General features: G+C 43.9%; 1 protein-coding gene across 1 annotated transcript in view; it reads right to left on the reverse strand.

The window, feature by feature from the left end:
- LOC141085001 (urokinase plasminogen activator surface receptor-like) overlaps positions 1 to 12637 on the reverse strand; it is a 70289-nt gene that overhangs the window by 28238 nt on the left and 29414 nt on the right. Inside the window, exon 2 of the mRNA XM_073569927.1 lies at positions 5727 to 5840. Coding sequence (XP_073426028.1) covers positions 5727 to 5840 — 114 coding nt within the window. The remainder of the gene's footprint in view (positions 1 to 5726; positions 5841 to 12637) is intronic.

The raw sequence follows: 12637 nt of genomic DNA on the forward strand, positions 1-12637 counted from the left end.
ATAGCTGCACTGCTCAGTATATAGTCATCCATTGACTGCTGCTTCTAAATTTGTGCTACATAGACATAGAAGACCAGGAGTCCCTCATGTCTGTGTGTTCAGTTTATGGGAGACATCATAGCAGCTATTCTCCACTCACTATCTCAGAGACAAATAAAAATTAAAGATGGAGCCTGCAGAATAAAAAACTGCCGGCTACAGATGATGTACTGCCCAGAAATAGAATTAAGTTATATACAGGACAACTTATTATGAACATTTGGAAATGTCAGTTACACTTTAATCCCTTTCTGACGTCTCACGTAATGATCTGTCCGTGTGACCTGGGCCTGTCTGACTATGGACGGATCATTACGTCATCGCGGGGTGTGCGCGGCCGATCACGGCCGGGTGTTAGCTGATTCTCACAACTGATACCTGGCACTAGGTGCCAGGAGTGGTCACAGACTGCTCCTGGCACTTTAACCCCCGAAATGAGGCGATCGAACATGATCGCAGCATTATGGGAGCAGGCAGAGGGCTGACAGCCCCTCTGCCTTTGGATCGGAGACCCCGCGGCATGACACGGGGTCCCGATCACTGCCATGGTAACCCGATGTCATCACGACGACATTTGGGTTGCGAGAGCTAAAAAACTTCCTGGTCATGTGCAGTGCATGATCAGGAAGTCTCTCAGTGTCAGTGCACTAAGTGCAGCGCTGACAGCTTCTATAGCATGCAAATGCTGTTTCATCTGCATGCTATAGAAGCAATCAGCCTGCAAAAAATGGATGTCCCATAGTGGGACAAAGTGTAAAAGTCAGAATGAAGTAAAAAACATTTTTTATATAAGGTAATTGTAAAATATTTTAAGATATAAAAAATAGTAATAAAAAAAAGTATACACTATATTCTATCACTACATAAATATTTGAATGAAAAAAAATATAAACAGTAAAAGTACACATATTTGGTATCACCACGTCCGTAACGACCTGACCTATAAAACTGTCCCACTACTTAACCCCTTTAGTGAACACCATAAAAAAGGCAAAACAACAATGCTTTATCATCATACCACCGAACAAAAAGTGGAATAACACCGGATATAAATAAACATGGTACCACTGAAAACGTCATCTTGTACCGCAAAAAACAAGCCACCATATAGCTCCATCAACAGAAAAATAAAAAAGTTATAGCTCTCAGAATAAAGTGATGCAAAAATAATTATTTTTATATAAAATAGTTTTTATTGTATAAAAGTGCCAAAAAATTTAAAAAATGATATAAATGAGGTATTGTTGTAATCATACTGACCCGAAGAATAAAACTGCCTCGTCAATTTTATCACACACGAAATGGTATAAACACTCTTTCCAAAAAGAAATTCGTGAATTGCTATGTTTTGTTCATTCTGCCTCCCAAAAATCGGAATAGAAAGCGATCAAAAATGTCACGTGCCCGAAATGGTACCAATAAAAACGTCAACTCGTCCCGCAAAAAACAAGATCTCATATGACTCTGTGGGCCAAAATATGGAAAAATTATAGCTCTCAAAATATGGTGATGCAAAAACTATTTTTTGCAATAAAAAGCGTCTTTTTGACAGCAGCCAAATATAAAAACCCACTATAAGGCCTCTTTCACATGACCTGATATTTCCAGTACCGGAGATGTCAGTGTCTGTGTGTGTAATACTTGCGGCACATGTGTGGCATACGTGTGCCGCATCAGTACCACAAGGACGGGCGCGAGTGAAGAAGCGTTACAGTAAGCGCTGTTCCCCGGCGCCGGGTACTGAACACGGCTCTCATCATTCTCCCCTGCTCTGCTGGTTCTTTCCAAAATGGGGTCACTTGTGGGGGGTTTCCACTGTTTACGCACATCAGGGGCTCTCCAAACACAACATGGCGTCTGATCTCTGCCATGTGTCCAAACAGTGGTTTACCCCTACATATGGCATACTCAGGACAAGTTGCACAACAATTTTTGGGGTCCAATTTGTTCTGTTACCCTTGGGAAAATCAAAAATTGGGGGCAAAAAGATCATTTTTGTGAAAAAAATATGACTTTTTAGTTTTACGGCTCTATGTTATAAACTTCTGTGAAGCACTTAGGGGTTGAAAGTGCTCACCACACATCTAGATAAGTTCCTTAGGGGGTCTAGTTTCCAAAATGGTGTCACATGTGGGGGGCTTCCACTGTATAGGCACATCAGGGGTTCTACAAACGCGACGTGGCGTCCGATCTTAATTCCAGACAATTTTGCGTTGAAAAAGTCAAACGGTGCTCCTTCCCTTCCGAGCTCTGCAATGCACCCAAACAGTGGTTTACCCCACATATGGGGTATCAGTGTACTCAGGACAAATTGCACAACAACTTTTGTTGTCCAATTTCTCCTGTTACCCTTGGTAAAATAAAAAAATGGACCTGAAGTAATTTTTTTGTGAAATAAAGTTAAATGTTCATTTTTTTTAAACATTCCATAAATTCCTGTGAAGCACCTGAAGGGTTAATAAACATCTTGAGTGTGGTTTTGAGCACCTTGAGGGGTGCAGTTTTTAGAATGGTGTCACTTTTGGGTATTTTCTATCATATAGACCCCTCAATGTGACTTCAAATGTGAAGTGGTCCCTAAAAAAATGATGTTGTAAAAATGATAAACCGCTGTTTAACTTTTAACCCTTATAACTTCCTAACAAAAAAAAATTTGGTTCCAAAATTGTGCTTATGTAAAGTAGACATGTGGTAAATTTTACTTATTAAGTATTTTATGTGACATATTTCTGTGATTTAAGGGCCTGAAAATTCAAAGTTGGAAAATTGCAAAATTTTCGCCAAATTTCCATTTTTTTCCCAAATAAACTCAAGTCATATCAAAGAAATCTTACCACTATCATGAAGTAGAATATGTCACGAGAAAACAATGTCAGAATCACCGGGATCCATGGAAGTGTTCCAGAGTTATTACCATATAAAGGGACAGTGGTCAGAATTCTAAGAATTAGCTTGGTCATTAACGTGCAAACCACCCTCAGGGGTAAATGATTAAAGGGGTTGGCCAAAAATCATTTTTCAATTAAATAATCCACTAGTAAAATAGATCAAATGTATACTCACTTTGGCCGGGTCTGTGGAAGTTATCTGACATTGCACATGAGCCCAGTAACCAGTCTGTGGCGTTTTTTCAGTTGCCGAGTTCTTACTTCCTTCGGACGAATGGCGAACAAGTGAAAGAAGTAAAAGTGCAGCAGGCCAATAGCGGCCTCTGATTGGCTGCAGAACTGCATAATAATTCCACAAGTATCCTGGCAGACCCAGCGGCAACATTGCTGGAACAGCACCGGTGTGAGAAGTGAGTATGCGTTTTTTTAAATTTTACTTAATTGTTTGTAAAAAAGTGTTGTCCAGAGAGTGGACAACCCCTTTAATAATAGCACCATTTTCAGTAAACTCCTCTGCTCCCCCTTGGGATCGCTGCAGGGATCTAAAATTCTATGTTTTAACTGTATGTATTTGCAGAGGTTTGGTGTCACTATTGCGTCTACCACACCGGAAGCAGTGAATGACAGTTCATCCAGTCTTGGACAGGGGTGTGCTGAGCTGTGAGTATGTTGACTGATAGTTCAACAGTCCAATCAGGGCCGGGGAGTGTCGGGGCTTCCTCCATGTGTCTGCTATTTAGCTGGCTCTCTGCCTACAATTAGTGCCAGTTGTACCTGTGCTCAAATAATGTGCACTTGCTCTGCTCTCTGTGTTCTTGTATTTGATCTTTGCTGCCCGACCTTGGACCTTGCCTCTGACCATCCATTTGCCTTGCCCCTTTTGTCTTGATTCACTGCCTTCCTGGAATTCTGACCTCGGACGTTGACCTGACTATGCCTATGCCTTACACATTTGTATATGACGAGCCTTGTTGGTATCTGACCCTGGACCTCTTTACTACCCGAACCTCATGGCTTGTCTGTGAGTTGTAAAGTATCAGCATAGAGCCTTGGAACTAATGACATGATTATAAAGCTTGCAAATTGAGGACTATTCTTTTTGCTCCGATCTCTTCACCCTTTTTGTCTGTAATCATCAGAGGTGATGAATGGCTCCAGAGATTGCTTTCCTATTAGCATTCATCTTGTATTATCTTATTAGCTGTTTTGTTACTCCTTTATGTTCCTTAGTCTCCTGCGATCGGGGGAAATGAACTGAAAGGCTGCTGCTGAAGGGCTCGAGGGAGCGGAGAAATGCATGAATAAGCAGGACTAGGGTCCACTGAACCTTAAAAAGATCCATAAGCTGGCACTAGGCGAATGCCCATAGGACTGTTTTATGGAAGCAGAATAGTACAGATCTACTTACTACTATCTTCTCCTCTTTCTAGACCTGCATATCAAGCAAATCTAAGCTGGAAATGAGAATACAGGAGGCAGACAAACGCTCAAACTAACTGCACTGTAGGAAGCAACATTAACCCTTCCAAAGCCGTACCACATACAACAAGGCAGTGGAAGATTTTGAAGGGTTTTTTGCTAACATTTTTTTATCCAGAGTAGAGAGCTGACTGTCTGTTTGGCTACAGGGATTATTTTGGAAACACATAGTTTTGCATAGGAGATGCATGCACAAATCGGTAGACTATTCGACATCTCGTTTTTGTTACATGCACTGGATTTGTAAAATGGCTTCAAACTTATGCATACTGTGAGGCAGTGACCAGTGTCACATGTGAGGGTCGCTGTGTGTCTCCCCCAGGATGGCGTATTGAGGCCATGAGAGTGCATTGCAGTCACAGGCGTAGCTGTGGTTGCAATGCAGACTAAAGTGAGTATACTGTACATCTTGGACATGCTAGTTGTCAAGGGCAGATTTAGGGAAAACCTGATCTGGGTTTTTCGTGTTTTGAAAAATGGTAGATGGTGCAGACCATTTCATTCCCAGCCCAGGTTTTCCATGTGCCTGAAGGCCACAGATTTCTGTTAAAAGCCTTGCAGTATATGGTTTGGGTGTGTCAGGTTCAGAGTCAGTGTCAGTCTGGTGTTGGCAGGAAAACAGAGCAGGAGGCTCTGCAGAGCTCCACCTGTGTGAGGTAACATAGGCCAGCGGAGCCAAACAGCCAAGGCAGCCGAAAGGCCTTGCACCCACAGCGTACACAGTAGTACAGTCACCCACGGTAAATGGTCAGAGGAGGCCTGGTGTATTTAGTGACTGTAAACTGGAGGATATGGTTCCTGGCTGCGATCTGGAGGATATTGTGCACTGTGTCATGCTGTAAGTAGAACATTAACACGGCGGTGCAGTCGCCCAGGGCAACCGATCAGAGGTGGACTGGTGTGTTTAGTGACTGCGATCCAGAGGATATCGTGTGCTGTGTTTTGCTGAGTTGACCATTACAGAGACGTTTTGCTTTGAAATTTGCTGGTTCACTGCCTCATCACTGCTCAGTGTGGATACCACTGCACTACAATACCCATTCATTTAATTTACTGGACTTATCCTTAAATGCTTTGCTTTTAGACTAAATGTCAATTAAAGATACAGAAGGATTCTAATGAGTGCTCTAGTTCATTTCATCGTCTCCGCAGGGCAAATGAAGTATTACATAGCGTTTCTAAAAATGAACGTATTGTCTGTACAATGCAGGACAGAACAGGTCCTCCAGACTGAGAGGTTCTTTGTAACCGCTCTTGTTTTAAAGGAATACCCTCTATTTACTGAGAACTGGACAACCCCTTTAATGCATTTTGTCTCACCTTGTGACCTATAAGCTATGGAGATGCAGCTGGTCTCGTAGGATGCACATGTCCTCACCACCATACGGCACGATGAGCTTGTACCGATGCACTGTAAGCATCTCAGGCAAAGCACTGGGGGAAAAGAAAAAGACATGAGTAACACAAAGAATTAATTGTATCCTCTTGCATAAAGTCTTCATATTTCATTGAGAAGATTCTCAGCCATATATGTCTCCTAAAGAAACACCAACCAATATACCAGTACCCTTCCAACCCGTTACCATGTCAAGAGACAAGTCAGGGGAACGACATGGAACATTTTGGATTTGTGGCTCTGCTGCACCTAATATTGGAATTTTCTGTCCTCGAATCTCACCATTGTGTCAACTTTCATAATCCGCCTCCCAACTTTTCTAAACTTGTCCCGATTGTCGTAGTCCATCTCTTTCATAGTGAACCTTTAGTTTAACTCATTCACAACCGGCGACATGTCCCTAACTTTGATGCGGGCTCACAAGCTGAGTCCGTATCCTTTCCTGCACTCGATGGTTGATTTAATAAGCCATCAAGTGCCTCTAACAGCGGCGAGTGGATCCGAGAACCAACTGCTCTGTTAACATGTTAAATGCCGCTGTCAATCATTCATTTCATACTAGCAGACAGTAAGTGCATGATTGATCCCGCCCATCGGCGCCTTTTTCTTGTGATCGCAGGGCGGTGATGGGCTATCATGACAGCCAAGGGTTTTCTGAACTAACCTAATCCTCCTGTGAGCACCGACTCATGGCCTGCAATCATAGGAGATCGCAGGGCTGGAGCTCTGCTATGTGTAACACAGGTGATTGGACTATAGCAGCTTCAAGTCCCCTAAGGGGACTATTAAATAAAGTAGAAAGTAAAAAAAAAAAGTTTTAAAAAATATTCAACAAATAAAAAAACATAAACTTTCAAAACACCCCCGTTTTGTGTTGCTCTGTTTCTTGCTGGCTGCAGAATGAGTTAACTGATAATCATCAGTGAGCGATATTTTGGATACCAGTTTGTTTTTTTTACCTGTATTTTTCTTAGCTGTTATCAGCTGATTTATGACCACAGACCACATGAAAGTTCAATGTGCAGGTTAACAAAGAGCCGAGTGAAGCAAAACGGGGTAAAATTTGAGAGAGAGAGAATTTTTTCGACCGCCAGAAATGATTTCAGGGTTAAATTTCCAGCTGACTTCTTTCCCCCGGGCATGCGCATTATAAAATGCGGATCCTGCAGCACAAAAAAATGTTGCATGGTCCGTCCGGGCATGTCGGCGGATGCCAAAAAAATGTCGGATGCGCAAAAAAACGGATCCAACGGATGGCCATCCGTCAAGATCCGCCGTTAATGCAACTCAATGGGGAAAAAAAAGGATCCGCCAAGCAAAATGGTGGATCCGTTTTTTGGGGAAAACGGCGGATTTTGACTGATGGTGACAAACGGAAGTGTGAAACAGGCCTTAGTCCTAATAATTTGCTACAACGTATCATTTCAGGTAGAATGTATCAGCTTGCAATGGTTTGTATAATCTAGGTAAAAGTTGTGGCAAAAACTAAACTGTGAGAACCATTGTTTTTTGTGGTACATTATAATTTATGATATTGGTACATTTAGGTCAATCTGTTTTGTGTTTATTTATAAGCCTAGTAACTTTGGGGGTCTTAATATACTGAAAAAAACTCAAAAATAATATCATTTTTAAAACTGCACTCACAATGAAAACTGCTGTCAAGCAGTTTATTAACCCTTTGGGTGATTTTCAGGAATTAATGCAAAGTGACATAACAGGAATGAAAAAGTGTATTTTTACCATCTAAATGTTGCTGACTTGGGAACAGCTCCCTATAACAGACTTGAAGGTCGGTATTTGGTCATGAATTGCCATGGCAAATGTCAGGACCACACAGTGATCTCAGGGTGCCGATGGGGATAAAAAGGGAGAAGCCACACTCTTTTAAACATTTATATGATGTAGTAACTATTGAAAGCAGCATCTAAGGGGATAAACAGATATGGATGGTGACAACACTGATTGAGGCTGATGCAGCAAGTTGTCATCTATAGGGAACAGCCGACAGCTGCTGCATTGTCACCTCTATGGGGATGCTATTGTCTTATATCTCAGGTCAGTAAAAAGATGTATTGGTGGTCATTAAGGGGGTTTTAAAAGAGATGACTTGAAACCTAAAGTGTATTCAAAAGTTACAGTGTTTTTCAATACTGTGTATGTGGTCTAGGTTCTGCAATTTTTCAGCCAAGGGTGGAGGAGCAACTATGATGTCTGCCATACACAGCACACAGACATGATGGACTCCTGCTCTCCTGTCTCTATAGCACACACAGACATGAGGGACTCCTGCTCTCCTGTCTCTATAGCACACACAGACATGAGGGACTCCTGCTCTCCTGTCTCTATAGCACACACAGACATGAGGGACTCTTGCTCTTCTGTCTCTATATCACACACAGACATGAGGGATTCCTGCTCTCCTGTCTCTATAGCACACACAGACATGATGGACTCCTGCTCTCCTGTCTCTATAGCACACACAGACATGAGGGACTCCTGCTCTCCTGTCTCTATAGCACACACAGACATGATGGACTCCTGCTCTCCTGTCTCTATAGCACACACAGACATATTAATAATCTTTATTTATATAGCGCCAACATATTCCGCAGCGCTTTACAGTTTAACAGTTTCAAAACACAAGTCATAAGGAACAACGTTAACAATACAATAATTATAGCAAAATAAGACGAAATAAGATGAAAAAAGACATGATGGACTCCTGCTCTCCTGTCTCTACAGCACACACAGACATGAGGGACTCCTGCTCTCCTGTCTCTATAGCACACACAGACATGATGGACTCCTGCTCTCCTGTCTCTATAGCACACACAGACATGAGGGACTCCTGCTGTCCTGTCTCTATAGCACACACAGTCATGATGTACTCCTGCTCTCCTGTCCCTATAGCACACACAGACATGAGGGACTCCTGCTCTCCTGCCTCTACAGTACACACAGACATGATGGACTCCTGCTCTCCTGTCTCTATAGCACACACAGACATGATGGACTCCTGCTCTCCTGTCTCTACAGCACACACAGACATGATGGACTCCTGCTCTCCTGTCTCTATAGCACACACAGACATGAGGGACTCCTGCTCTCCTGTCTCTATAGCACACACAGACATGATGGACTCCTGCTCTCCTGTCTCTATAGCACACACAGACATATTAATAATCTTTATTTATATAGCGCCAACATATTCCGCAGCGCTTTACAGTTTAACAGTTTCAAAACACAAGTCATAAGGAACAACGTTAACAATACAATAATTATAGCAAAATAAGACGAAATAAGACGAAAAAAGACATGATGGACTCCTGCTCTCCTGTCTCTACAGCACACACAGACATGAGGGACTCCTGCTCTCCTGTCTCTATAGCACACACAGACATGAGGGACTCCTGCTCTCCTGTCTCTACAGCACACACAGACATGAGGGACTCCTGCTCTCCTGTCTCTATAGCACACATAGACATGATGGACTCCTGCTCTCCTGTCTCTACAGCACACACAGACATGATGGACTCCTGCTCTCCTGTCTCTATAGCACACACAGACATGAGGGACTCCTGCTCTCCTGTCTCTATAGCACACACAGACATGAGGGACTCCTGCTCTCCTGTCTCTATAGCACACACAGACATGATGGACTCCTGCTCTCCTGTCTCTATAGCACACACAGACATGGGGGACTCCTGCTCTCTTGTCTCTACAGCACACACAGACATGCTGAACTCCTGCTCTCCTGTCTCTATAGCACACACAGACATGAGGGACTCCTGCTCTCCTGTCTCTGTAGCACATATAGACATGATGGACTCCTGCTCTCCTGTCTCTGTAGCACACACAGACATGATGAACTCCTGCTCTCCTGTCTCTATAGCACACACAGGCATGATGGACTCCTTCTCTCCTGTCTCTACAGCACACACAGACATGATGGACTCCTGCTCTCCTGTCTCTATAGCACACACAGACATGAGGGACTCCTGCTCTCCTGTCTCTATAGCACACACAGACATGAGGGACTCCTGCTCTCCTGTCTCTATAGCACACACAGACATGATGGACTCCTGCTCTCCTGTCTCTATAGCACACACAGACATGGGGGACTCCTGCTCTCTTGTCTCTACAGCACACACAGACATGCTGAACTCCTGCTCTCCTGTCTCTATAGCACACACAGACATGAGGGACTCCTGCTCTCCTGTCTCTGTAGCACATATAGACATGATGGACTCCTGCTCTCCTGTCTCTGTAGCACACACAGACATGATGAACTCCTGCTCTCCTGTCTCTATAGCACAAACAGGCATGATGGACTCCTTCTCTCCTGTCTCTACAGCACACACAGACATGATGGACTCCTGCTCTCCTGTCTCTATAGCACACACAGACATGAGGGACTCCTGCTCTCTTGTCTCTATAGCACACACAGACTTGATGGACTCTTGCTCTCCTGTCTCTATAACACACAGACATGAGGGACTCCTGCTCTCCTGTGTCTACAGCACACAAAGACATGAGAGGACTCCTGCTCTCTTGTCTCTATAGCACACACAGACATGATGGACTCCTGCTCTCCTGTCTCTATAGCACACACAGACATGATGGACTCCTGCTCTCCTCTCTCTATAGCACACACAGACTTGATGGACTCTTGCTCTCCTGTCTCTATAACACACAGACATGAGAGGACTCCTGCTCTCTTGTCTCTATAGCACACACAGACATGATGGACTCCTGCTCTCCTGTCTCTTTAGCACACACAGACATGATGGACTACTGCTCTCCTGTCTCTATAGCACACACAGACATGATGGACTCCTGCTCTCCTGTCTCTATAGCACACACAGACATGATGGACTACTGCTCTCCTGTCTATATAGCACACACAGACATGATGGACTCCTGCTCTCCTGTCTCTTTAGCACACACAGACATGATGGACTCCTGCTCTCCTGTCTCTATAGCACACACAGACATGATGTACTCCTGCTCTCCTGTCCCTATAGCACACACAGGCATGATGGACTTCTGCTCTCCTGTCTCTGTAGCACACACAGACATGATGGACTCCTTCTCTCCTGTCTCTACAGCACACACAGACATGATGGACTCCTGCTCTCCTGTCTCTATAGCACACACAGACATGATGTACTCCTGCTCTCCTGTCCCTATAGCACACACAGGCATGATGGACTCCTGCTCTCCTGCACACACAGGCATGATGGACTTCTGCTCTCCTGTCTCTATAGCACACACAGACATGATGGACTCCTTCTCTCCTGTCTCTACAGCACACACAGACATGATGGACTCCTGCTCTCCTGTCTCTATAGCACACACAGACATGATGTACTCCTGCTCTCCTGTCCCTATAGCACACACAGGCATGATGGACTCCTGCTCTCCTGTCTCTGTAGCACACACAGACATGATGGACTCCTTCTCTCCTGTCTCTACAGCACACACAGACATGATGGACTCCTGCTCTCCTGTCTCTATAGCACACACAGACATGGGGGACTCCTGCTCTCTTGTCTCTATAGCACACACAGACATGATGGACTCCTGCTCTCCTGTCTCTATAGCACACACAGACATAATAATAATAATCTTTATTTATATAGCGCCAACATATTCCGCAGCGCTTTACAGTTTAACAGTTTCAAAACACAAGTCATAAGTAACAACGTTAACAATACAATAATTAAAGCAAAATAAGACGAAATAAGACGTGATGGACTCCTGCTCTCCTGTCTCTATAACACACACAAACATGAGGGACTCCTGCTCTCCTGTCTCTACAGTACACACAGACATGATGTACTCCTGCTCTCCTGTCTCTATAGCACACACAGACATGATGGACTCCTGCTCTCCTGTCTCTATAGCACACACAGACATAATAATAATAATAATAATAATCTTTATTTATATAGCGCCAACATATTCCACAGCGCTTTACAGTTTAACAGTTTCAAAACACAAGTCATAAGTAACAACGTTAACAATACAATAATTAAAGCAAAATAAGATGAAATAAGATGAGATAAGACATGATGGACTCCTGTTCTCCTGTCTCTACAGCACACACAGACATGCTGAACTCCTGCTCTCCTGTCTCTATAGCACACACAGACATGAGGGACTCCTGCTCTCCTGTCTCTGTAGCACATATAGACATGATGGACTCCTGCTCTCCTGTCTCTGTAGAACACACAGACATGATGAACTCCTGCTCTCCTGTCTCTATAGCACACACAGGCATGATGGACTCCTTCTCTCCTGTCTCTACAGCACACACAGACATGATGGACTCCTGCTCTCCTGTCTCTATAGCACACACAGACATGAGGGACTCCTGCTCTCTTGTCTCTATAGCACACACAGACTTGATGGACTCTTGCTCTCCTGTCTCTATAACACACAGACATGAGGGACTCCTGCTCTCCTGTCTCTATAGCACACACAGACTTGATGGACTCTTGCTCTCCTGTCTCTATAACACACAGACATGAGGGACTCCTGCTCTCCTGTGTCTACAGCACACAAAGACATGAGAGGACTCCTGCTCTCCTGTCTCTTTAGCACACACAGACATGATGGACTCCTGCTCTCCTGTCTCTATAGCACACACAGACATGATGGACTACTGCTCTCCTGTCTATATAGCACACACAGACATGATGGACTCCTGCTCTCCTGTCTCTTTAGCACACACAGACATGATGGACTCCTGCTCTCCTGTCTCTATAGCACACACAGACATGATGTACTCCTGCTCTCCTGTCCCTATAGCACACACAGGCATGATGGA

The sequence above is a fragment of the Dendrobates tinctorius genome, unplaced genomic scaffold, assembly GCF_039654945.1.
Source record: "Dendrobates tinctorius isolate UK_male_01 unplaced genomic scaffold, ASM3965494v1 ptg000028l, whole genome shotgun sequence".
In the NCBI taxonomy this organism is placed as follows: Eukaryota; Metazoa; Chordata; class Amphibia; order Anura; family Dendrobatidae; genus Dendrobates; species Dendrobates tinctorius.